At 44.9% G+C, this 27,743-nt stretch overlaps 1 protein-coding gene across 2 annotated transcripts; it reads left to right on the forward strand.

Annotated features, from left to right (window-relative positions):
• The first annotated feature begins 33 nt into the window (after window positions 1-33).
• On the forward strand, window positions 34-22,658 carry gabrb2a (gamma-aminobutyric acid type A receptor subunit beta2a). Of its 2 annotated transcripts, XM_037460680.2 has the most exons (10): window positions 34-204; window positions 329-429; window positions 873-940; window positions 9,609-9,829; window positions 15,743-15,825; window positions 18,433-18,570; window positions 18,791-18,943; window positions 20,350-20,594; window positions 21,073-21,213; window positions 22,288-22,658. In XM_037460680.2, exons 1-10 carry the CDS (start codon window positions 131-133, stop codon window positions 22,642-22,644), a joined length of 1,581 nt encoding a protein of 526 aa, XP_037316577.2. In that variant the 5' UTR covers window positions 34-130; the 3' UTR covers window positions 22,645-22,658. The 2 variants fall into 2 exon arrangements, with proteins under 2 accessions (XP_037316577.2, XP_037316579.2); XM_037460682.2 differs by lacking the exon at window positions 21,073-21,213 and having other exon boundaries at window positions 54-204.
• Window positions 22,659-27,743: the final 5,085 nt, after the last annotated feature.

Below are 27,743 nucleotides of genomic sequence, written 5' to 3' on the forward strand. Positions count from 1 at the left end.
CAGACTCCACTCTTTGATCTTGGGCTGGCTGCACGCATGCGCCTCTCATTGGCTCCTCTGCACTGTCTGGAGTAAGTTGGATGCGCGCTCTCCTCACTCGCATCCCGAAACCGCCTCAAAAACAGTTGCGATGGGGAGGATCAGGAAAAACCACTTTGGGATTTTTACTTTTTCTTTACTCGTGACTTTTGTCTGCACTCAAAGGTAATCCTCGTTTTTCTGTCGTTGCCCCCCCCGTCTTACATGCCATGTATAGCATCGGTAAAAGCGTGCCCGTCGCGTGATATTAAGAAGCTGTTTTACATCACGCCACCCTTTTCTCTCACAGCTCCAAGGATCTCAAAGACCCGAGCAATATGCCTCTGGTGAAGGAAACAGTGGACAGGCTGATGAAAGGATACGACATTCGGTTGAGGCCAGATTTCGGAGGTAACGAGCAAATTGAAAATGGATGTCATGTTTTCTCACCCTCCTGACGCGCAATACATGTTTAATGAATCGCAAAATCTCCTTTTTAATTTACGTAATCATCCCTTCACAAGCAAATAGGCCCTTCCAATTAGGCTATGAGAAATCATGTCCATATTTCATTTGATGGAAGATAAGATCAGACGGGCTTCCTTTTTTTTTTGCGTGATCGATCCCGTTCATTAATGTTTGATTATCCCACTAAACTGATTGAATTAACCTCATTCAAGCGCATCTGCGTGTTAAACATGACATGTTTTTCCTCGGCTCAGGCCGATGATGCTCCTGTAGGTGGAGGAGAGCCGAGAGGAACCCGAGCCCGCGTCACGAATTTGATAAATTTACATGATGAGAGAATTATTCATACGGCTTTTTTTTTTATTGATGCCTTTATTCCTTCACAGGTGCGCCGGTGGCCGTGGGAATGAATATAGACATATCCAGCATAGACATGGTCTCTGAAGTCAATATGGTAGGTGCACCTTCATGATTATTACCACGCTTGATGTTGCCGATTGCACGGCGCGGTTGGATTACCCCCCGAAGTGGGCTACTTATCACGGATGCTGGTGTGTGTGTGTGTGTGTGTGATTGTACGCGAGAGAAGCCGCGACAATGTGAGCCGAGACGAGGCATCTTTATGAATACATGTTTTTTTTGGTCGTGTAAAAAAACAAAAAAACCGCTTCCGTTCCCAAACACATCATCGCCATCCTCCTCTGTGCCTCCGCATTTACAGCTCTGGTGTGTTGCTGCATTTGAATTCAAATCACACACTCACTGGCGCACTCGGACGCACAGCCCCGGCTGCGCGCGCGCAGAGCTGCACGTGTGTTGTGTGTGCGCGCGCGCGTGTATGTTCCTGACTGCTTTCACGTTGTCAAGCCTTGGTGGTGTAATTTTGTTGACACCCACTCCCCTCCTCCCCTCCCCATGCAGTTACCTATAAAATAAATGAGAAAACCCTCAATCCTCTCCAAACTGGCATCCTTTTGGTGTCTTGATGGCGCTTCATTATTTTAATTCGTGCGATCACAGCCTTTACCATCAAAGTAAAACGACCCCCCCCACCAGGGGGGCACCTATTGATCCGTGTGACAGACACACAGATCAACTGCAACCCACAGGAAGCTGGCGTCAACTTGAACAACTCCAGTGTTGAATCTCCTCTCTGTCTGGTTCAGAACAACTGGTTTTGCTCGTGGGATTTCTGGACGCGTTGAGTTAAATATTAAGGGCATTCCTTGCAGATAATAAAAGTGTAATAAAAGATAATTCTATTATGTTGCTCCTCTCCATGGAGCAACGTAATAGAGGCGTTATATAAGAGCAAGAAAAACAAGTTTCCCAGTAGGAACTGGAAGAGATGTGCATTTCTAAGTTTGATTTGGCCGCCTGTCAGATCCGTGTGGCCATTTTGGACTGTTCCAAATGAGTCTTCTAGGACATTGCAGCTCTGTAGCACCTTGCCTTGGATGACGAAAAGCACTGAATATGGTCAGTTTCCTTTGATGGAAATGGTTTATTTTGGTGGAGGATGCAGCCAGAGCGGAAGCGCCTCGGGGGTCTGGGGAGATTTGAAATAGAAACCCCTCACTCGCTTTGGCTTCTCTCTTTCTCCCCCCCCCCCCCCCCCCCCCACCGTCCCCCTCCCCCCCTCCCACCACTTTGACGGCATCCCTGGCTGTGACTCTGGGCTCAGCAGCCATGTAATCCACCTCTGCCTTGCTCCAAAGGGTTATCTTACTTAAGAACTATGCGAGCATTCAGCTGGAAAAAAAAAAACACAGCTTCATACATCGGCGTGTGTCTGTGTGTGTGTGTGTGTGTGTGTGTGTGTAGCAAGGCACCAAACTGGGCTCCAACAGTGAATGGCGGCTGACGTCACACAACTCCCCGTGGCTATGAGAGAGCGTTCATCTCGCTCATTTCTCCGAAAAGCTCTCCCTGCCAGATCTGCACAGGCCTCCTACAGGCAAATTTAGACAAAAAGTCGAATAGGAAAACTTCAGTGGTTTTTGTGTTCCACACATTGTCACCTTGTGAAAAATCCTCCTTACATAACAAGGATTCTCCTCGTCCTTCCTTCTTCTCGCCCGGCTCTCTTCGGTGCAAACAGGGGATAACAGCAGCTGATGGGATTGATCCGGGAGGCATGGAGGATGTCGTCCCTCCACCTCGTGATCACGAGGATGGAGCTGGTGACCCGGGCTCAGGGGCGGGCTGCTTTGATCTTCTTCGTCGGGGGTAGCCGCTTTAAAGATTGAAACGCTGAGAGGGGGAGTGGGGGCCGGGGCCGGGGGAAGGCAGCAGGGAGCAGGGTGGGAGAGAGGTGAAGGTTACTTCGCCGTCCCCTCTAATGATTCTGTATCTACGTCCTGGTGGAGAAATGTGTAGCAAGCCCCCCGTGTTCCCACGAGGGAGCTGCAGCTGGCGGCTCATTAACCCCTCAATATGTAGTTTACCCTCGGTTCTAAGTGGCTTTAGGGTTTGAAAAGCATCTTATTCCACACTGCCTGACTCTATCGTATATTGATTCTTTAACAGCTTGTTTCAGCTCGCTATTTAAGCTTTGTGGCGGTCAATTACTAATTGGATATTCTATATCTTTTGTGCATCGTTTTAAATACACTTCCCCGGAATTGTAGCCTCACATCTTTGGTATCTTTAAGCTTTAGGATGCCATAATCATTAAAAAAAAGATATATTTGTAGATCGAGGGAATCAAAGGGCCGCAAGTCATTATTATTCACTTTATTAATTGTTTTGTCTCAAAAATATCCACAAAAAAAAGAGAAATGTCAATAAGTTGCCGGAGCCCATGTTTTCAAGTGTCTTGTCCAATCAGCTGCCCAGAAGCCTCCATCCTCCTTTTTACCATCATAGCAAAAACAAAGAAAACCAGAAGAAATATGGCATTTCAAAGCTGTATCCGGGGATTTGTTGCCATTTCTTTTTTTAGGATTACCTCCACCTAGAAGTCGAAAGAAAGAAGTGACACTGTTTTATCTCAACAATATATGAACCTAAAGAAAGGGCCATTTTCAGGATGTCAGGATTGAAAGCACATGATTGGGTTTGAAATGAGAGTTTGTCGAGCAGGTTGGGGTTGTAGACAGCTGCTCACTTCTAATTAAAGATAAAAATGCCTCTGGTGGAGAATGAACTCTGCATTTAGGTGGGGGCTGATTGAAGTCGTTTCAGGGTTGCTTGTTGAGCTGGTGTCTCCGTGCACACGTAGGAGGTTGGGTTCGGAGCCGAGTGGGTGCCTTCTCTTGCAGACCTCTGCGGCGGCCCGTTGAGGCTCAAAGGTCAGCCGTGTTGTCGGGGCGATAGAGATGTGCGGGTCAGTCAGCGTCGCGGTAGCCGCCTCGCCTGCATGGCATTACAAATGGGCTATTTTGAGAGAGAAGTGTCCTCCGAGGCTCGAGGTGCGACCACACGTCCTCTGTGGGGGGGGGGGGGGGGGGGCTCTGCTGACTCACTGGGGTCAGTGCAAAGCACGGCACCGATATGAGGCCACGGCCGAGACCCTGCCGCCCTCAGCACGCACACACACACACACACACAAGCCTCCCACCCTCCACCTCCCTGTTTATCTCCGCCTGTCTGTCTGTACGCTTCTGGCATCCCGCTCAATCACGTATCTCCCTCATTTAGCAGCTGAAATTGCATTTGCATATGGCTGTTTGTTTTTGCTGAAATCACAGATGCAGAAACCCAACCCTGGTTACGGTGCATTAAAAAGTGTTCTGCACACAGGCAGTGCAGCTGATTAAATAAAAGTTGAGTCTGTTGTCTCGGCAATGCATTGGCGGTGCATAATAACCTCATCGCCGCACGCCATCCACACGTTGAGCACAGCCACGATGTGCACGGCCAAGGCTGGAATAAGCAGGGAGGTAAATAAGTATTTCCCCTCCTCGTCTTTTCTTCATTCCGTTTGTTTAATTACATGTAAAATACCTGAGGTTGATGGTCGTTAAGAGGCACCGACTGTACTACAGCGCCCGTCTCTGAATGCTAATTAGCTGGCTGTGAATTAAGAGATTTAAACAAACCAGCTGCGGAGGCTTTTGGGATGGAGGAATTAGTGGGGCGTGAGCGTTTCTTTTATCACGATCATTATCCTGACAATACGCTGGTTTCTTTACATGAGTAATGGGATCTGGTCGTCAGATGAGGGGGGAGCCGATGACCGGAGGGACCCTGACGCAGCCCCCGACCGCGCGCTCCACCCGTGTGAAATGATGCAGCTTCCTGCGTCTCCGAATTAGCAACCATTTTGATCTTGTTTGTCCAAACTGATCCCGTTCCATTTTATTTCCAGCTTGTGGAAAATAAGCTTGTGTTATTTTTACTCAGTGTTGCCATGACAACGCAGCCTCCTTTCTTTTATTTTTTGTGACTATAGGGAAGTCAAGGGAGACCTAATAAGGCCTCTTTTTCGAGGGACTTTTTCAAGGTTTTTTTTCACATTTGTGATGCATGTGAAGGTTGCTCCGCTTTTGAAGATTTCTGTTATGTTTTTTTTTTCTTTTTTTTATTCAATATTTTGCCTTTTTAGTAAATTCTGACGATACAGCAATTTCCCATAGTACCAACGGTAGTAGTCTCTTCCATAGGGCTGCAACCAACAATAACATTAGTTATTGAACCATTGATTTTCTCCCTTTATTATTCAACACATAGTTAAAAATGCTTAGCAAAGATCCCCATTCACACAGCAATCATCTTAAACTCAGTTTACAAATGAAGAATAGAAAAACAATTACTTGATTACCAGACTCATATTGAAATATTATAGATATCTTAATTCCTTCTCTTCTCTTTGGCTTCTCTGAGGTTGCCGTAAAAATCTAAAAGAAATCAAAGCTACGATCCGTGCGCACTTTTATACAGATAAATTCCCAGATTTTGTTCATCTATCCGACTCTGTTGGCTCTGCAAAAAGATTAAGACAAGAATGCAGGTTCTCCAGAACAATGTCATTAGTTATGCTGAGAAGTAAAACCTGTTAAAGTAAGGTTTCTAATATATAATGAAGCAATGTTTGTGCCCAAAAAACGCATATTTTAAACATTAAGAATTTTTTGTCATATTTACTTTCTATTTTAAAAATCCATTTTCTTGATAAAATTTTTTCTTGATAAAAAAACCCCGTTTTGACCAATGGTTCAAAAAAATCCATTGAAATTAAATGAAGGCTGTCCATATTTTCACAGGGTTTTTATTATCAAAACCAAGCGGTGTAGAGTCCTACTGCAAGTGCAACGTTAGTAACGTTAGTAAATTGTTCTTTAAAGCGTAACCAAAAAGCTGCGTGTCTTAAAACCAGGAGTACGTTGGCCAGCTCCATTAAAAGCCTTCATTGTGCTCATGACTCCCTTAATGATTCCGTCAGGCGCTTTCTCCACTGAAGCTAAGTAGCTGAAAAAACCACCCATTGGAAGGAGAGTCACGAAGGCGTCCATGATGTCACTTCCCTCAGGATGCGAATGGCGAGAATCCGCTAACTCCCTACTTGACCCGTAATATTTCATTTGAAGCCCTTTCTTAACCGGACACAGAGAGCACAACGGATGAATAAACTCAGCTTGACCAGTTGATGTGCTGTGGCGTCTCCTCCAGCTCGTAGATGGCAAACAAACAGACCACAGGCTGAAGGCTCCGCAGACGAGCTCCTTATTGCCCAAACGTAGCTGTGCACAGTCCACATCGTCCTTATCAGCAAGTTCTCCTCTGCCTCTGCTGGAGGGACACATGACAGCAGCGAGCAATATGTCGGACGTCCGTCTGTCAGAGGAGAGAGAGGGAAACACACAGATCGCAGGCTGTTAGTTGGTTCTAATTGGATTCCCTTTGCACCTCACACTATAATGTCCTATCAGTAACCATTGAAATAATAAGAGAAAGAACAACAGTAATTATAATGATTTCAAAATTAAACATTTTAATCTGTTTTCTTCAACCTAAGTTAGTGAAAACCTAAACCATGAAGCTTATTTAATGAAACTCACTATATGACGAGACCAGAAATGACCAATGATGCTTATGTTCTCAGACGTATGCATTACATATTTTCTCTATCAGCTGTTCAAATATTTAAATAGTTAAAGTGGTGATGCTTTGGACGTCTATGGTCTGAACATCTCTTTGATTAGTCAAATGTCACATGTTTACATGGTGTTTGGGGTCATTGAGAACTCAAAGAGTTCAACATTGGCATCAAAGCTAATGACGCTTGTGTGGATTTCATAGTACTAGTACTACTAGTAGTAGTACTGTCAACCCCACTTACAGATAAAGAGCACGTAAGTAAGTCATAAAGTATGTTAAAACAACGTTAAGCGTGTTTTGTTGAGCTTTTAAAGAAGACAATAAGGAAGTAAGCCAATGGAAATCTTCTGTTTCTTTAAATCTAAACGTTCTGTCGGATTCATCGGGGAAACACAAACGCACTCCTCGTCACTCTGTCAGCTTCTTGATGGGAGTTTTTGAGCCCAGAAACACATCCGCAGTGAGGCACTGTCACTGTGCAACCAGCTTTGATATATTTAAGGCAACCGAGCCTTGTTTGTATTTTCATCGTCTTCATATGTTCACTGCTGTCAGTTATTTTTTATTTTTTTTAATGTTGGTGCCCTCCCCAAGACGTCCTCCCCACAAGCTAAGTGGTCCTTCTGTGTGATTTCAATGGAGTGCTTGTGACGAGGAGACTGAAGGTCGCCTGGGAGGCAGACCCTCCGGCACGGGACGCCCCGTCTCTCCACATCGTCCCGTGTTGTGTGTGCAGCGAAGAGGCTCACGACACACACATGTTGTGTGGATTATTGCTGTTTGAATAGACAAGGCGAAGTGAAACAACACCTCCATGGCTTCTATCTCATTCTTTATATTTTGTGTTGATTAACTTACTCTCATATTTAGGCTCAGGGCTGTGTGTATCCCAGAGTTTGGCCTAATGTTGTTGTGTGACATGAATATTTGATGTGCAGATTTATAATAAAAACAAAAAAAATGAACATGCAGATGTAGAGAATTTGCTTTGTTTGCCTGAACAAAAACAACACGATCTCTTGCTTTTGTGTTTTCCAGAATAGTAAAACCCTTTCACGACACGTACACCCCGGCAGCACAGTGAGAAAAGCTGTATTTAGTGTTCCTTCCTTAAAGCCCATGTGACGTCCGAGCGAAGGACAGCGGCTCCATCTGCGAGGTTCTAATCATGCAGCCCGGAGGGCCAGGTGTTCTCCGGGCTGGAGCTGTGCATCTCTAAACATTTAACCCCCCCCACCCCACGCCACTAATGTACACACGCTGAAAAATAAGATGAGAGCAGCTCTGTTATTGTGCGCGTGTCACGACTTACTTACTTACTTATTTATTTATTACTTACTTATTAGTAACGCGGGTTGATTACGGACTGCGACAGGTGTCGTTTATCTCTGTCATCCATTTTGTGTGTGAGTGAGTTTTCCCCCCCCCCGTGTCCGTCCGAGGATCATCTCGCACTGAGCTGCAGTAAACCAGAGGATGTTTTGGGTGCCCCCCCCCCCCCCCCCCCCCGTTGTGGCTGCATGCTTCAAGGAACCTGTTGCATTTTCAAAAATGTCCGTTTCTTGGTGCATTCGCTGCCGATTGGCTCCTCAATGGCTCAAATCTTAAATCGTGACCCGTTGTGGGTTGAATTGATTAAAATCATATTGCAGATGGCCATCGCAGACACAATGTGGCACATGTGAATTTTTTTCACTATGTTGAAAAAAATAGTGTCTGACAATTCGATTCATATTTCAAAAATTGCAACTGTCATGAATACAATTTTACTAGCAGCTATTTTTGTCAAATATGTAAGTATTTTGAAAGTGGTGAGGGTTCTTTCCATACCTTCATTTTGCCATTTTGGTTCATTCAGTACATGACATCTAATGTCTGACTGTGGAGAGAGACCCCTCTGCTGATGGCTGGGGGGGGATCTTAACTGACTGATAATATATTCGCTAGCTGCACCCTAAATTGTAATAATAATTAAATCCTATTAATGTAATAATTAAGAGCTAAATGCAAAAGTGTTTGACACATCAGACGCACTTGTTCCATGTCAAATTACACCCCCCCCCCTCCCCTCAGCTGTATCAAAAAAACAGTAAATAGCTTATATGTAAGAGTCTATGACTCCAGACAGTAATAAATGATCTCTGCTCATGTGGCTCAGATTGTTACCACAGTTAATTTTATTAGCTTCCCTTTGGAAAGTGTTTAGGCTTCGCTTGTGTTTCAATACGGCGAAGGATGGTGGAGATGCAGCCTCAGTGGGTGATGTACACTGAGACTTCAGGCAGCAGCTAGCGATCCCAAAGGTGATAGAGAGATGGACAGGCTGATAATGAGGCGGAGAGGAAGCGAGAGTGAGACGGGGTTCACTGGGAACTCGTGTAAAATGCAGCCGTCCGCGCTTGGCTTTTGACTCCCGGAGAGATCGACACGGGAGTCTTTACGTTGGGCTTTGGTCGCTCGCGCTGCTTATAATGAGTGATAAAGGTTTAAGTGATAAGAGCAGAGTCTCAAAGCCTTTGCAGTGTCACATGACATAAAGAAAGAAGGAACATAGAAACAGAAGCATAAGTCATGACGGTGCTCAAGGCTGTGTTTCTCTATTTGTTTTCCTACTCATCGATTGCAGTGCAATATACGAAAAAGGGACCAGGATGAAGCCACATTTGACTAAGTGGTAATAATAACATTTTTCCCTCTTGTTTTGGTCCCAAAACTAAGCGAGGATAGTTGATTATTACACCCCCCTCCCCCCCCCCACACACACACACATACACACCACCAGCCACCATGACCCTGGTACTGGCCTTAGCCTGTCAGATCCCCAAAAGACCTTTGGGCAGGACGGTCTCACTCTGCAGAGTCCACACAACGAGCTGTGACTAATCGTTGGAGTCATGTTCAGACATGAGCGCGGGATGACACGCTTTTGGCGCTTGACATTGTTCAATGAAACACGCGTGCGTGTCATCTGATGGATTTAGTCAGTACCTTGACAGTGTGTTCTGGCTTGGTGGTGGAATGAGCGTCATTGATTCTCTGCATGAGGCTTCATTAAAGGGACTCTCCCCTCTGTCCTCCAGGACTACACCTTGACCATGTACTTCCAGCAAGCATGGCGGGACAAACGTCTGTCCTACTCTGAGATTGCATACAACCTGACTCTGGATAACCGAGTGGCGGATCAGCTGTGGGTCCCCGACACCTACTTCCTCAACGACAAGAAGTCCTTCGTTCACGGCGTCACTGTGAAGAACCGGATGATCCGTCTGCACCCGGACGGCACGGTGCTTTACGGACTCAGGTAAGCCTTCCACATCGGCCCGTCCTTTTCGTGTCGTGACTATTAGTGGATTGATCGCCAATGCATAATGAAGCAATGTGATTGGAGCGCATTGCGTTGTGCCCGACTGAGCCTTTTTTTAATGAACTCCAACTTTGAATTTAAAGTATTGTGACAGTTCAATTTTCTGCTCAGAGTGACACAACAAACAGTTAGATGCAGTTAAATGATTTTGTTTTTATTTATTTATTTTTATAATGATATTCTACACAACAAGTTAATAACTCTCATCTGGTAACGCAGCAACATTGCTGAAAATAGATGGGCAGCTAACTGGTGAAATGAAAAGATAAATGAAATAAAGATAAATGAAACTTAACCAGAGCAGCAAAATGATTAGTTACCAGCCAACGGTTTGAATAATAACGCAATTGTGTTGACACACAGTTTTCCTGCACAATGAGGGAGAAATATGATGTTTTGAGTGGTATAAGCTCTGTGACCCAACGGGTTGCGAGGGAGTTCAAATATGATCAATAAGATTGGAGAGACACTGCAATGCAATTATTGCTCATTGCTTTAGCACATGAAAATATATGAAGAAAAGGTATGAAATGTAATAAACAATGCCAAAAGACACATTCCCTTCCACATTTCCCGCTGATCATCTTTATGAATAATTGATTGGTCGCGATCAATAATAAAGCAGGGTGGTGCAAACAGCCGAAGTGGGTCTGATTGTGCAGGCGGGTTCAACCCGCCTACGAGACGTCTCTTGGTGCGATTGGACTGTGAAGCCTGTGAGGAGACTCACATACATAATGGATAACTCATAATCAATAATGTAGTAGTTCAATACAAACACTGAATCTGTATTTGTACTGATGCTGCGCATTTGACTTCACAAGCTAGCAGAGCCCATCCATCACTGTGCTCCTCTGATCTGTGTGTGTGTGTGTGTTTAAAAGATGAGATTATTGTTGCTAATTCCAGATGTTGTAGCATTTCCTCGAGACAGATATGCACATCTTGTGCAAAAAAAGTGTAAGTATCTGCACCGCACCAGAGCCATCATCGCTACATTTTGTAAAGAAATATAATTTACAACTCTCTGACGCAATTATATAAGCCCAAAACACACATTTTTGCATAACAACCACACAGCTGTGGAGGCAGGGAAAGGCTGGTTGTGGATCGGAGGGTGTGCGTGCAGCAGAGGGATGTGGTCGTTGCCTCACGTGCGTCCTTGTCGGTGCCGGGGCCTCCCGGCTTCTCCGTGTTTTGGTTCATGGGTTTGGTTCAGGTTTTATTTGATGCTAGCGAGTCCAGACACGAGCTTCTGTCAGAGTCAGCCCGGCCAGATGCCTTTGCGCTGTGAACACACTGACACGTACCTGCAGAGACGGGCCGGCTGGTCACAGCAGCTTCCACAGAGGACGGGATGGCTAAAGGATCTCTGTGAAAAGCCGCCCTGTCCGTGGCGTCACGTGTTTGGTTCATTGTTTGTTAATTCATTCGTATATCGCTCCTTCGTAAGTGTAAAGGTGCAAAAAGGGGATTTGTTAATAGTGTGGAGTGAAAATAGCAACGGCACAATGTAAATATACTGTTGCTTCTAGAATTGCTGCTTCAACAGTAAAATGTCCTCGAAAAGACAGCATTCTGTAATGGAATTGATGGTAGTGATGTTTGCAGTCTCTCATCGATGTGTTTGGTCAATGTTGCACTAAGTTATCCAGTTGGCCTACTGTATCTATGTTTAATGGATCATGTGTTTGTTTGTTTGGGACTTGTGTCTTTCATTTGTAAAGGAACAATATTGAATAGAGCTGTCCAATAAATGTAGTGGAGTAAAGAGGCCAATGTAACAAACATGTAGTGGAGTGAAAGTACTTCAAAATGTTTCCCCCACTGATTTCATTTTTAAAAGGATATATTCACCCAGATATACTTTTAATTGAAGCATTGAGATGCTTTAAAGATCACTTTTTGCACTTGTCGAAAGTTTTTGGAAACCTTGATGATGTCATAGTGAAGTCATTTGAGTAAAAACATGGGAGTTTCTATCCAGTAGGAATGATCTACTGAAGAGATGGCATCCAGTTGCATCATGGGAAATGTAGGAGCTGGTATGTTTGCTGAAAAATACAGGAAAGGCTGGAAAAGGGCTTTACACAATGTCATCACCCCAAAACCCAGTAAACTGTCAAACTGTCTATTCAAGGTGTCCATTAAAAAATGTACAAACAGTTCACACTAACAAGAGGTAATTATCTAGTCTACACAATCATTCTATTACTTGTTTGCTTGTTGTGCTATTTGCTGTAGTAAATATGTCATGCTATAAGATACAATGTGGTCTCGATAAATCATTGCATAATAAGGGGTGCAAGTAAACATATTATCGACTTCAAAGTGAATGTGGATTTGTGCAATCTAACTGAAATGAGTTTGCACCGCACCTGGGGAACACACCGATGGATTAGATTGTTGTTTAGTTTGCAGCAGGCCTTGGATGGTTTTGTGTGCGAGTGTTATTGTTGGGCTGCATGCTGAGAAGGGAAGGGTGAGTGTGTTGTTTACTCCTTATTCCCTGGATCTATGCTTCCCAATCCTGCCAAATCCCGGTCTTCAATTACCAGGAGGAGCAGAAAATTACAACAGTGCTCCCAACTGTCACGTTAGAGCTCAGTTGTGATCTAATTACCCAGCCCCCCCCCCCCCCCCCCCCCCCGAAAAGGCTCAGCCAATAACACAGATACCGCCCAGGCTGCGAGAAAAGGAACACACACACACACACACACACACACACACACACACACACACACACACACAGAGAGAAAGAAAAATAAAAACACAAACTTCCACTTAGCCTTTCATTTGAGGCAGGAAAGAAGGAAAGGCAGTCGGGGCACGGCTCAGAGAGGGAGGGAGGAAAAAGGGGGGAGCCAAAGAGAAAGAAAGAGACTTGAAGGTCAGACTTCATTCAAAATGGAGAAATTATTAGGATTCTCCCACCCGTCCTGTCTTCCCCTGTCCTCCCTCCCTCCCTCCCTCTCTCCCTCTCTCTCTCTCTCTGTTTCTCAGTGAATATTTTCACTCCTCTTGTGAGAGGACATATCCTCGTGCTATGAGGAGCTCTTTAGGTTCCACTCTGCAGCTCGATGGACGGCCACAAGGAGAAAGCTGAAAGAGGACCCTTTTCCGTTTATGATTGCTCATCATCATCATCATCATCATCATCATCATCATCATCATCATCATCATCATCATCATCATCATCATCATCATCCTCATCATCATCATCAAAATAGGATTAGCATCGCCATAAAACCGTCTCTCTCTCTTTCACTATTGATCACACAGGGTGGTGTGCATGTGGTGTCCTTTGGTCCGTCCTGCTATGCCACACGCTGGACTCCTTTTTTTTTTTTTTTGCTGCCACTGCAGACATTTTATTTTCAAATTTGGCAACAGTGCCTGAGCAGAGAGAGACAATCCTGCCACGTTTTCTCTGCTCCACACAGGCTCCGTATCCAAAATGGAGGAAGCTTCTCCATCTTAGTCCAACTTCTAACTTCGTTCCAACGTCCATGCAGTCGTACGCGAGTTTAATTACACACACGCTGTGCAACCTGCTTGGGAAAGTCTCTGCATTCAGCCTCTGCTGTGACGCTCCCGCTAAATGATTCTGAAAGATTCTGTCAGGGGTTCTGTGGAGGTTGGGTTATGTGCGTAAACAAGGTCATTTGGAATAAAGGTGAACAGGTTGCCTTGGGGGGGTTCCACACGCACACACGCCCAACTGTGACGAAACATGGCCGGACGGAAAAAAATGCCTTTTTCTTTTTTTTTCAAGCTCCATGTCCCATTAGCTCCGACGCTGTGCAAATGTAGCGTGTTTGAATCTGCGTGATCTGTTGGAGCGTGGCCTCTCCTCCGGCAGGTTGGGATGAGAGAGAGAGAGAGAAAGGGGGGGGGGGGGGGGAGGCAGGGGGACCGGCCCTGATGTTGATCAAGAGCAAACAAGCTGCTTCTGCTGCTGCTACAGAGGGTCGGGGGCAGACTCTCGCTGGAGCCACGATGACGAGGAGGAGGAGGAGGAGGAGGAGGAGGAGGAGGAGGAGGAGGAGGAGGAGGAGGTGGAGGAGAGGAGAGGAGAATCCGGCAGAGAAATCCTCCCCCGTCCCTCCTCCCCCTCTGTTATTAGCTGTTTGTGAGTCGCTGGTGTGGATGTTGGCCGTGGTGGTTTGGACGGGAGCTGCAGATGCTGCTCTTGATCAGTGATGCAGAGTCTCAGACAAAAAAAGCTTCGAGACTTCTGCCGATGATGTAGGTGGGCTATAAATAGTCTGTTATTTTTACCCCTGCCATTTTGGCCTCATTTCCGCTTTTCCCCTGTGCTTCCTCTGCCAACGTCACAATTTAGTTGTGGTGATGGTGATGGTGAGGGATGAATGGCTGGCTGGTGAGCACGGCCTCCCAATAAGTTGTTCCCCTAGAAAGGGGTAAAACTAGGACAGATATAAGACTCCTGTGTTAATCCCCCAGTGCGCCATGGTCCTGCTAACTGGCGCTTACATAAGAGCCCAGAGAGCAAGAAAAGGGAAGCAAAGAGACACAGAGCCTGAGTGTGTGAAAGAGAAAGACTTTGCGTCTCTATGTCTCAAAAAAAAAAAAGAAATCCTAAACTTGCCAGGCTGGACCCAGGGGAGCTCCAAGTATTATGTAGACATATTTTAAATAAACTTCTGCTCTTAATTATTAAAGACAAAGCACTCTTCAAGATAAGTTTGTAGTTTGGATGAAGTTGGGAGAGGAACGCTATTATGATTTCATTGTAAAAATAGATATCTTGCTGTTTTATTCATTAAAAAGAAAATTGACTGTATACTTTGTATCCCAAACACATTAGGTGGTGTCCAGTCAGATGAGGGATTAGTTATGGACAGACATTTGGGTGCACGTAAGGCAAACAGAGTATATCATCTCCTGGCTGTCTAGGATGCTGGATTTAGAGTTAAATTGGGTGTCAAACAGCCTGTGGGTTCTGGTACGGCCGAGTGCAGCCCGTCTCAGGTCCGGTGTGAAACCCGACGTGTCGCGTTGCTCCGGGTGAACCTGTCTGAGGCCGCTGGCTGCCAGCCTCTGTTGCAGGACTCACTGACCAGAGGGGAAACCTTGTGCTATATACTATAAGGAAGTAAATGTTAATTCATTAATATGTAAAACATTTTCACAATGAATATATTGCATACTCAAAACCTGCTTATGATTAGATGTATAGTGTTAAAGAGATTTAAAATGGTGTCAACTCTCAAGCCAATGCTTGATGTCACAGTCGAGGATCCCTGGAGGTGAAGGAATGACAACAAGAAATGATGTATTTGTTTATTGAACCTATATTTAAACTGGCAGGTAAACTTCTTCTGTTTTGCACTGACACCCTTTGTACACAAAATCCAAACATAAATGTACAAAACTGCAAATAAAATACAAGGATAAAAGGGTCAAAGGGCATCAAACCAACAACAAACCTGGGCCTTTTGTTGCTTTGTGGGTCAGTGAGAAGAGTTAAACATACCGGATCCTCAATGGGGACAGACACGCGTTCCTGGGTTCCTTAAAGACCCCTGAAATGGTAAACACACATGAAAGTGGTAGTATAACCATTTTACTTAGTATTTATTTATTCCAACAAATGTCTGTTAGGAAGACTTTCTCGGACTTGGCACACGCAGCATTTGAGTTGATCTCGATTCACCTGTTTGATTAAATGTTATATTGGAGCCTGTTGTTTTCTGAAGAACGATCGTACATCAGCTGCTCCTCGGTTATAAGGATTTCTGCTTTGAAGGTCAAATTAAATTAGTTGGGCTGCCTCTGCCGGCTCTTTGACAAATCCTATATATTTCTATCCCCCTCTGTGTGTAGGATCACCACAACCGCAGCCTGTATGATGGACCTGCGCCGCTACCCTCTAGACGAGCAAAACTGCACCCTGGAGATTGAAAGCTGTAAGTACCGTTGCCCCTGACAACCAGCTCTCACGCCCACACGTAGGCACAGAATTCAACAGATCCCCCACGTACACATGCAGCTCTGAAATCGGCTTGGCAGCAGGTAGAAGGAAGGCCGATAAGACTGCATGCAAAATGCTGAGAAAGGCTGACGAGGTATCAGGAGATACGCATCGCGAAGAGGAACATCACTAATGGCTCGCTGACTGATAACATCCAGCCTCGTGAATTCAACTCCATCTGCAGTGGCTTCCTAAAGGCTTGTGTTTCAGGGGTGTGCCGATAATGGATGTGATGTGTGGCTTCCTCCCGAAACTGCCTCCATGTTTGTACAGTACAGAGTTCGTAACTGTACGTGATCTGGCGAGATCTCCAGCCGAGGGAGGGGGGGAGGGAGGGAGGGAGGGAGGGAGGGGGGGTAGAGGAACATGAGAGGGAAAGACGAGGTCCTCTGCGTGTTTTATCGGGGTCCCTGGAGAAAAGGGTTATGGTGCTGGGATGTGGTGTAAGGCTCAGTCTTTCTGGGTTTGATCACGCTATTGCCAGCAGCACAAAAGCAGCTCGGGTCAGAACGGCCTCGTGCTGCTCCTCTCCCATTATGCTCGCCATCTTCCTCTTCATCACCCTCTCTTTTTGTTTCTCATCGCCTTTCATGCACAGTCTCATCCTCGCCTTTTTTTCTTCCTCCCAGCCTTTCTATCTCTCTCTCTCCATCACTCATCCTCTCTCTGTTTTTGCCTTCCTCCTCCTTCTCCTCTCTCAGGCAGCCCAACACAAAATGGACACACACACACACACACACACACACACACACGCACACACGCATGCACAGCTCCAGTTTGATCAGCAGTATCTGCTTTCATATGGATTAACTGGCAATGGTTTTAACGTTGGAATCGCTTGATGCCAGAGCATGCTATTTTATTCAGACTAATGAGCCAAGAGAACTCTCTCGCTCTCCCTTGATAAACTTGATGCATTTTTAACAGACACAAGTCTTATATTCCCAGATCCTGTGGTACATCAGCAGCTCACTGCTGAGGCTCAGACTCTCACATGCTGAGCAATAGTTGATTTTTAGCTCTCCAACACTAAAGGTCTGTTGTAACGCACGCAGTACATGCACACACCCACGTATGTACACGTATCTTAGAGCTCATACTGCGTTGTCTCTCTCACACAAGAAGAGAACTAATGGAGCTACAAACTGACTGACCAGTTATGCACGAGCCATAAAACGCTCCCTCACGTCGTTCCTCGCGCTAAAACCTTCTCTTCCCAAACTCCCCGAGACACTTCTGATGACAGAACTGAGCTGAGCAGCACATGGAGACCGCAGTACGGTGGACTCGGCTCTAATTGGGGTGATGTGGCTGATGATAATGCAGGTGTGGAGGGAAACTCGGTGTATCTGCTGATGCTTCAACATCAACCTCTTCACGGCATCACAGCTGCACCACTGTGTTTCTTTTCAAAATACCCGAACCAATGATAAATAGATCCTTCTAAAAAGTATTGTTTGTGTAGCCAAAGTCTTGATTATTCCTCCGTGTAGATAGAGCCGCTATTGTTGAGCCACACAGGTGAGCTGTTCCTTCGTTACCAGACAAGTAAGTCAGTGTTTGTATAAAGAAGGAAAAGCGCATTGTAGGTTTAGTCTTTTTCATGGCATTGGTTGACAATGATGTGTCAGAAAAGGAAATACACCGGAGTAAATACTATGTTTAGTAATAGCCGCCCAGTCTTCAGTTGTGGGCTGTTGTTCGTGCAGCTTCATGTAGAACGCGGTCATGTCCATATTGTTGGTGTCACATTTAATAATTCAAAATGTCTGCAGCCTGAAGTCAGCTGATCTTCATGCAATAACAGGACCATCGTGATTGTCTTTATGTTAAATGCTGAACGGCCACAAGAATTGTTTGTTGATTTCTTTCAATCAAAGGCTTGCAATTAAATTATTCATCATAGCTGAATAGGTCACTCTGTGTATTGTAGTGTGAGGGAGACAAAGTAGAATAGGAATTTATTGAGTCTGCAACACTCGACTCCACCAAACGCAACGACGATGCTTTACATCCCTGTGCAACCAATGCAAATCTCTTCCATGTCATGTAGGTTTAAAATAGCCAGATGTAAAGTAGCCAATGCCAGATGTTCTCCTCTCAACTTTACGCTTCAGTCTTTTCTTTCCGTTAGTGGTGATTATTCTTCTCTGTGATAAACATCCAGTCGATGCCCATAGATATGCAGTTCCATCGGAATTGCATATCTATACGTTTTTGAAGCTTCTCGCCTTCATCAATTAACAAAATGACCTACTTGTATTTACAATAACTGTTTTGAGTTGTATTTTATTAAAAGTCATTCTGGAGGACGAAAGGCTTTTTAAAAACTCGTCCATGTTGGTGTGATCAAGGAAACTAAAACCAACAGTCCCTGAGAGTTAGTTGCACAGTAACATATTAACTGTGTTGATGGAAGTGATGTTTCTGGAGCTTCCCACTGAACCACGGAAGGACTGCTAAACTACAAACGGTGACGTCTCCGCCCTACTAGAACATTACTGGGCGACATTGTTTTTTCTCTCTGGTTTGTCCTCTGCAGATGGCTACACCACCGATGACATTGAGTTTTACTGGCGAGGTGGAGACGGCGCCGTGTCAGGGGTCGACAGGATAGAGCTGCCACAGTTCTCTATTGTTGACTATAAGCTCATCTCTACCAACGTGGTGTTCTCTACAGGTACATTACAGCCACACTCTTTGGTACTTGTCTTTGCAGCAGCAGGTTTATGGTGCACTGAGAGCAGATTATTGGGAAAATCATCATTTAGGGTCAAATAAAAATGTTCCACAGTTATTAGTATTATAAGCGTAACATATTGATAGAAAGTGTAGTTTTTGTTGAGCGCCATTGAGGAAAAATCTATTTCTATCCCACTTCCTCCCTGTGCTTCCTTCAGGTTCCTACCCCCGCCTGTCCCTCAGCTTCAAACTGAAGAGGAACATTGGTTACTTCATCCTGCAGACATACATGCCTTCCATCCTGATTACCATCCTCTCCTGGGTCTCCTTCTGGATCAACTACGACGCCTCGGCTGCCAGAGTGGCCCTCGGTAGGATCGCCTCGCCACCGCTGAACAGTGACCCTGGGAAATAACCCAAAGATAAATGATAACAGAGCATAACTAGCGCCATTTAACACACATTGAACCGTTAGCATTTAGTTCTGCACATTATTGCTCGTGTCCGATCTCTGTTTTGACTCTTTATTTTTCCAGTATTTTCTTTTAGCTCTAAGCAGTTGAGTGATAGCAGTGTGTGATAGGCTGCCTGGCTAAATGTCTGTTGTTCAGAGATGACTACATGCATGACTCATGCAGAGCAATATGCGCTGAAGCTCGACCTTGAAGGATGCTGTCTCTCTCTCTCTCTCTCTCTCTCTCTCTCTCACTCCGCCTGTCTGTCTATCGGAGCCCCTCATTGGTCAAAGATCCATGCTAATCAGTGACAGTTCCCAGCTAAATTTCAGTCAAACGAAAAGGTTTTGCATCAATTCATCTCACACATTTGACTGTTTTGATAAAAAATGCCAAAGTGCCACTGACCCTGAAAGAAAAGCTCCCTTTAGTGTTAAACGTGGACATGGCAGATCCGGAGAAGCAGAGGGAACGGCTTTGAGCTTCACGTGTGTGTTCATGTTATTTGTTATGTGGGTTGGAGCCTCAGACGGTGCATGCAGAACTCGATTTAAAGATCTGTCTCCGCTCAGCGTCCAGAGAACGTGCAGCGAGTGAGCTCAGCCAATGAGAGACGAGGCTCCATGCTACAGCGACACTGCTGGGTTATTTATAATACGTGTGAATCTGACCAAATTCTGATTGTGCATGCAGATGACTAATGGATCAAACCCAGGGTGTGTATGGTAAAAAAAAACAGGTGAATTGTGCTGTGACTAATAGCAGATGTTTACAACATGCTTTTATCCAGCCTGCAGTTCAATCCGTGTCCATTTGAATAGATGATTAGATTTAGACTCACACACGACCTCAGGAGGGTTCACATTATTTCAGGCCTGTCTGTTTGCTATACACAAAAGCCATTTAATATACGTTCTAATTCCTGTTTACAAGCCCGGATGAAATGGTTTAAAGATCTGCGTATTCTGATGTACGCCAAATTCAAACAAGTCACCCTGGTTCATTATTACTGGTTGAATCACCAAAATAATGAATGGTTCATGTTCATGAATGTTTGTACTAAAACTCAAATGTCAAATGTCAGCCTGCATGCAGCGCTAGAGTAAAACATATGTCTGTATGAAATGTCATCTTAATCATCCTGTAGTTGATGAGATATTCCAGTCTGAACCAAAGTGTTGTAAGTAAAAAACAAAGATGTCATAACCTTCAGTCAGTTTAACAACCCTGTTTTCCTTCACTGTACAGATAATGGTAAACAAATGTCTTTCAGCGTCTAAAGACCTCACTTTCTTTCTAACCGTGTGACCTGTGGTATCCAGGGATCACCACGGTGCTGACCATGACCACCATCAACACCCACTTGCGAGAGACGCTCCCAAAGATCCCCTACGTGAAGGCTATTGACATGTACCTGATGGGGTGCTTTGTGTTTGTGTTCCTGGCCCTGCTGGAGTACGCCTTCGTCAACTACATCTTCTTCGGGCAGGGCCCCCAGCGGCAGAAGAAGGCGGCTGAGAAAGCAGCCACGGCCAATAACGAAAAGATGAGACCCGACCCCAACAAGGTACATGTGCAGCCAAACCTGCTCTAGAGGTATCTGTGCTGGTGCTTAATCTGTGTGTGTGTGTGTGTGTGTGTGTTGGTTTCTGTGGGAACTAACGAGTTCTTCTCCCCTCAAGGTTAATGTGATGCTGTGATCGGTGGTTGATGTCCTTTACCAGCACTCTTTACTCCTACTCTAGCTCTCCATTTCTCACTGGTTTAGCCTTGTGTATCAATTTTATTACTCATACTAGGAGCTGAAAGAATGGATGCAGAATGCAGGCCTATACTTTATCTCCATTTGTGTGTGTCTCTCTCAAAGGGCAAGGCGCCTCGGAAAAAATCACTGGCGGTGCCAAAGTCTTCTCTTTAGATTCTTATTCAGCTGCTAAAGTTTGCAGGAACAACAGCAACTTACAAAAAAAAAAAAAACCTTTCCTTCTGAGTGTGGCAAGCTACAATTTCCCCCAAGTAACAGTGCTGATTTTGTATGCTTGCAGTGGCTGGTGGGAAATGTAGTTCAGAGAGATGATGCTCTGTATGCCAGAATGAAACAGAGGGAAATTGACGCATATGACTCGATGTGGGATCCCATCTTTGTGGACGATGCCGCATTAGGACTAGGCGAGCAAAGAAATAAGGTACTGGAGGTTTTGAAAGTCAAAACTAACAATGTCATCAATCTGAATCAATCTAGATCAGAGGAAAATCCTGTAGTTTTTGTGCATTTCTTTGATTTCTGTAGATTTTAAGGCAACTTTGATCATCACTCCCACCATTGTGTTTTTTCCCTCTCTTGGTTTGCTCTTCATGCATTTTCCTGACAAACATGGCTTAGCAGTTTGATTTCTGCAGGCATCGATTTAATCTTAACCTGGGCTGTACATCTGAATTGACGGGAAATGACAAACATGGCGAGAGAGAAGAAAATTAGGAGCTTCTCTTTTAGATAATATTATACAAATTTTGTATACTCTCAACGGAAATTGATAATTCTCTTCAGGCTAATTGAAGGAAAGTGAAAAACCTGGATGCTCATACATGAGGTGTGAGTCAAAGTGAGTTACACAAAAAAAAAATCCAACAAAATTCAACAAGCTCCATTTACAGCGGGACAGCATTGGATTACAGGGACGTTTTTCCTCAGAAGTCAGGCTATGGATGAAGAAATCTTGATCCGAAATCACTTCCCACAACGTCTTTCCTGACCTGCACCCAAACCTTTTCAGCCTCTCCTCCATCATTGCAAAGTCCTTAGTATTTATCTCAACCTTCTCCTCTCACATTTTTTTCCTTTGCTTTCTCCTTTGTTATTCAGTTTGTCTTGTGAATCAACAGAATTTTTACCACCTTGGTTGAAATTCTGAGATGACAATGAAGATTTCCTCATGATAATTAGTTTGTGGAGTGCGTTGTGCTCTCCCAGGAATGTTATCTCATAGTCTTGTGGTTGTATTATCACTCAGATATTGATTGATAGATGATGAATAATAGCAATACAATTGATTTAAAGTGCCGTGTAAACTGTAGGTAACACAGTTTTTGACTCATTTACATTACTCATTCTAGCACCTCATGACTTAATGATTACCGGAGCTACTCGTAATGTTACTAGACTCAGTCTGAACCTTCCAAACCGCCTCAGATCCCCCCCCCCCCCCCCCCCCGAGGCAGTAACCTCTCATGGCTGCACCTGTTCTTACACCCTCACACAGATGACCCCCGACGACAACATCCTGTTCAGCTCCCTGGAGATGAAGAACGAGATGGGCGGCGGCGGCGACCTGTCGCGAGGCCTCGGAGTGCCGGGAGACCCCCGCAACACCATGCTGGCCTACGACAGCTCGACGCTGCAGTACCGCAGGGCGGCCATGGCTCGCCAGAACTATGGCCACAGCGCTTTGGAGCGCCACGCCCAAAAGAAGTCGCGCCTACGGAGACGGGCTTCCCAGCTCAAGGTGAATATCCCAGACCTGTCCGACGTGAACTCTATTGATAAGTGGTCCAGGATGATCTTCCCCACCGTCTTCTCCTTCTTCAACGTCGTCTACTGGCTCTACTACGTCCATTAAACCCGGCGGCGCCAGCTCGCAAAGAAAAAGAGGAGGGGGGGGGGGGGGGGGTTTAGAGTAGATGGAAGAAATCAGGAGAGTGAGTGAGGGGATGAAAGAGTGAGAGAGAGAGAGAGAGAGAGGGTGGGTGATGGAGGGGGGGGGAGTGAAAGATAAAAAGTGCACCAACTTTTTTTAGCTGGTTCATTGTAGAAAAAGTGAAGACAAAGCAGAGACTTTTGGACGGACTGCAGCAGCACCCAAAACTTCAGTCAGCAGTGACTCTTTTAGGATTTGGGAAACACCTTTAAACGACTGACAAACACTCAAAAAAGAAGAACGAATTTTAAAAAGACAGAAATGGTGCCTGTTCCAGAATTTCAATATATCACTAATATTTGTCATTCGTAGCTTACTCTCTGTGGATCAAATATTTATGCTTGTGTTTGCATATACTTTAAGGATTTGTTTTGTTTAGTATCTATTTACTTCGTAGCCGAGCTGTCTGCATCCAGGAAAGCTTTACAAATGATTTTAAAGGAGTCATCCTTGATAGTCTATTTTCCTATAATTACTGTATATCAAAAACATCCTTTTAAAAGCATGCTTATGTTTGATTTCATTTGCATCTCAGTCGTGACGACCATAGAGCGCAAAGCTTTTTAGTTTCACTAGTCTGTCAGTTACCACTTTGCAGCTTTGGCTAAGGACGGAAGGTTTGAGCGTCACTGGATGACAACAAGGGGAACAGCGGGGGGGGGGGGGGGGGGGGGCACTCGTCTCCCCAGACCCCCCCAGTGGGGCTTTATGGTGCCGGAAGAACGGAGTGAAGCAGCCTCAGTTGTGTTGAAGGTATCATGTTACCCGGGGACGAGGTGGTACCGTTTGGCCGGGTTTTTGTTTTGCTTTGGCTGTGCTGTGATGACAGGGTGAACAGAAAGTCCATTTCACCGCGTGTTGTTTTTTTAAAGGGAAGACTTGACTCCTCCATGCTACTTGTCATTGTGGGAGGAGCTCCAGAGGCGGAGAAATGGCTTTAACGCGAGCTGGTGGAAGAACTTTTCCAATAGAGGAGCTGAGTTTCAGTGCAACCAGAGTTGCTGCATAAATATGGCAATCCACAATCATCATTATCAGTAGATTTGAACGAAGAAGTATGATGCGTTTCATTGTGATTAGGTTTCTGTTTTGAAAAACTGTAGATAAACATAAATCATATTTAAGAAAAAGAGATGATTCATTTTTATAAATCAATACTCACATTATTGTGTAAATATTATGGATTTATTCTATTTAAATGGGTCTCTGTTGTTGTTTTTGCAGTTGAATTACAGATCAAATGTTCCATTCAGTCAAAAAAAAAAATGAAAAGAGCAATTTAACTGAAAGAAAAACACAATTCAAAACTTTGCTGATTCTGTACTTTTTGGACTTTTCTCTCTTTACTTTCTTTTTAATGGACTCTAAAAGCATCTACTTGCTGAAACTGAAGCACTTCCAGACACCAGTGACTTTTGGGTCAATTTTTTGTTCTCCAGAGATGACTAAACAAGGACCCCACTATCCAGGCATTCAAGTCAGGCGTATTTTGTACAAAGTTTCTGTAAATTCCAATTGTAATATTTCATAATGACTGTAAATATCTTGTGTAATGATTGTCAGCAATTATGAAGATGTATCTAAATTCAATTAAAACTCAATTCAGTCTATCACTTCAATAACTGAGTGCACGGGCAGCGGTTTTATGTGTCCTGGATGTGAACGTGACGAACTGGCTGACAGAGAGTCCGGATGAGCGAGTGAACGGTGCACCTGCTCTGAGTGGGCACGCCAGGGCAGAACTGCAGGGATGAAAAGAGGGACGTGAGGGGGCTGCAGCTGGGGACTGTTGGCTGCATAATGGATGGAGAGGCAAAGGAGTCGGAGCAAGAGGGCGCCCGCGATGGTGCTGAGATGGGGCTCGGCTGGGGTCTGAGCGGGGGGCCGGGCGCCGGCCTCGGGGGACATTAACGCAGAGAGCCGCGGACATGGAGGCACTCTCTGGACCCAACTGTTGCCTGCTGGCTGCAGACGGGAAGAGAAAGAAAAGTAAAGGGCAAGAAGAGCCGTCCATCCATCCGTGCCTCAACCTCCCCCTGCATCCTCCCCTCATTCAGCAAAGCCACTGCACACTGCACCTTCTCCCCCTCCTGACCACTGTTACAGCCCTTAAATGGATGCTATTGAATTTTTCATGGTGCAAAACACTGAATATTTAATATTTAAAAAGATTTTGTTCTCGCATGGCCTAATATAAAGCTAATGTTAGACTTTTAGCCTAATAGGAACAGAAGAAACACAACCAGAAACAAACAGGAGGGAGGAGGGTTTAACTGAGGAAATATCTGATGGACATCATGAATACAAATTAAGGATAAAAGCAGCAAAAGAGGATTTTGAGATTGTTAAATGGTTTGGTACAGATTTGAACACAAAGTGAATCATGTGTGAGGAATTCATAGCTTTAGTTTGTTTTGGAGGTAAGAGAAGAGACCCAAATGGAATCACCTGTGTCCCTGTGTGTGTGTGTGTGTGTGTGTGCACATGGGCATGTGATGCTTCTGGGTGTAAAAACTGCATAAGAAGACGAAATGGTGTAAAAACTGATGTAATGCGACATGTAACCTTGTTCCCGGTGCTTCCATGCTCTACGTTACTGTTCCCCCTCCCTGTAACAGATGTATTATCTCAGACAGATGGTTTGTGCTGAATTTGCCCGCTCTCTCGATCTCTGTCTCTTTTCCTCCTTTCAAAAAGGGCATTAGTGTTGACATGTAAGTGAGGGGGGGGGGAGGGGGGGGGACAAGGCAGATGCTTTCTACTTTGTAGTGTTTCCATGTCACTGGAGTAATTAGGAATGCACAGACCTCTGCTCTGTGGAATTGTGTGTGTGTGTTTTTTGTTTCCACGAGTCGGTTTTGTTCCTGTGTGTGTGTGTGTGTGTGTGTGTGTGTGTGTGTGTGTGTGTGTGTGTGTGTGTGTGTGTGTGTGTGTGTGTGTGTGTGTGTGTGTGTGTGTGTGTGTGTGTGCGCAGTGTGGACTCACAGCTGTGCCACTGTGCACAGGGCATGCCAGCCAAGAGCTGACTGGGACGGGTGAGAGGGTGAGTCTGGCACACTCGCGTCACGAGTCGAAAGGAAACACGGATGGAAAAACGTGCCGAGGTGCCCAGCAGAGATGAACCCGCACGTGTCAGCTGTTCAAGGACAAAACCGGAAGCCATTTACATTTTTTGATAGGTAATAAATCACCTGCGAGGTGCACATGGCACCGGTTAAAAATGACAATAAATGGCTCACAATCTCCATTTTGAGGCAAATTTGAAATACCGCCTCAATACGCCGTGTGTCAAATAATTAACCAGTTACATCAAGTTTGATTATGAACACTACTGACTGTGTGTACATTTTAAAAAGAAGTACAATGGATGAGCGAACCAGTGGAAATTTGGCCTGATTAAACAGGTTCTGGAGCGTTCTCTGGAAAAGACAACATATGTCAACATGAGGAAGTGGCAGGCATCCTACATGCATGCCATCTGTGCAACAAGATACTTTGTCTTAGTCATTCATCTCACTCACATATGTCACATTTATTCTGCCTTGTATCATTGTGAACAAACGTTCACCCATCAACAACATTTAGCTAAATTGGATTTTTGTTTTTAGAAAGAAGTCTTCATGCACCAATAAAGACTAATTATTAATTTCAGTCGCATTAAGAGCAATACAGAGGTTTTCAGCATTATTACAGACCGTGCACTTTATTTGCAGTACAGAGTCCTACTGTGTCCATTACACTCTGCAGACTCTTCATATATGTTTGCCTCAAGCATCAGTTGCACTCTGCACTGTTGTGTTGTCAGTTCAAATCTCCTTATGACCCAATGCACCAATTGTCTGCTCTGCAATTGTCAGCTGTGCATACTCCAATATTGTTTTTTATTGTTTGTTTTTCAAGGATAAAGATTTAAAAACTATTTACGCATGCAGGCCACTGACTCCTGATCCTGCTGTATGGATGAATTCAAAGATTTGGAGCTGATTGCCACTGAAAAACCCCTTGTGCTAAATTTGTGCTAACTGTATTCAGCAACCCTATTTCCCCACAATGTGAGACAGCTCCAGTGCACAGAGTGCAAACACAGCTGTCAACGCAAAGGGCCGACTTAGAGTAGGGTTACGTTTGCTGTCATTTGCCTTGAAGGAGCTGTAAGCATCAAGAAGATGGGGAGGAACAGAGCCTCAGATCAGCAGTGACATTGAAGAGTCCTCTGGACCGGGTGAGAGATGCTTTGAGAGGTCAGAGAAGACGGGAGAAGGACATCCGCAACCTAGTGTCCAATCTGCCTCTAGAGGCCTTGGGGAGGGCAAACCGTTACTATTGAGACCACAAAAAACACCCTCCTGCTATATTTTGTGGGTATAGATAAATTGAACTTTGTCCCCTTAGTGAATACCTTTCAGCCACAGATGACTCTCATCCCCAAAGTGTGTCACGCTGTCTCTGAGTGTCCTGAAGGACGGCTGGGAGGACTTCAGAAGGTACAAGTCGGACAGTGGGTTCAACATCACAACGTGCTTCATCTACAGCAGGTAACTGACTCAATGTCCCTCATCCAGAAGCAGTGCCGCTGTGCAGCTGATGCATGATGCAGGACACTGTCACGGTGCCTAATGACGCTTACCATCCAGCATGTTGATATCTGATATCTGAGGTAGATCTGCGTGACTGCGTGTGCTTCACCTCCTCTGCGTCTCAGCACCCCGTGAGAATCTCTGACTTGAAATGGAAACTGTGTGGGAGATTATTGCTTTTTAGAAGAGCCTCACAACAATATCACTCTCACCACCGCATTGTGCACATTTTCTGAAATCCTCATCTGGGTGTTGCGTCAGCAGAGACGGTAACGTTCGCGGTTATCTATTTTTGAATAACTGGGGAAGGATGACTAATTCACAAATGAGGATAAAGACAGACATTCTGGGACCTTTCATTGCCGTGAACGTGGAGTGTTGGTTTTCCCCCGTGAACGTGATGTGAGACTGGAGGCCGCTCCGATGACGAAGGGTTCGTCAAAA

Source organism: Pungitius pungitius, chromosome 2 (genome assembly GCF_949316345.1).
Source record: "Pungitius pungitius chromosome 2, fPunPun2.1, whole genome shotgun sequence".
Taxonomy (NCBI): Eukaryota; Metazoa; Chordata; class Actinopteri; order Perciformes; family Gasterosteidae; genus Pungitius; species Pungitius pungitius.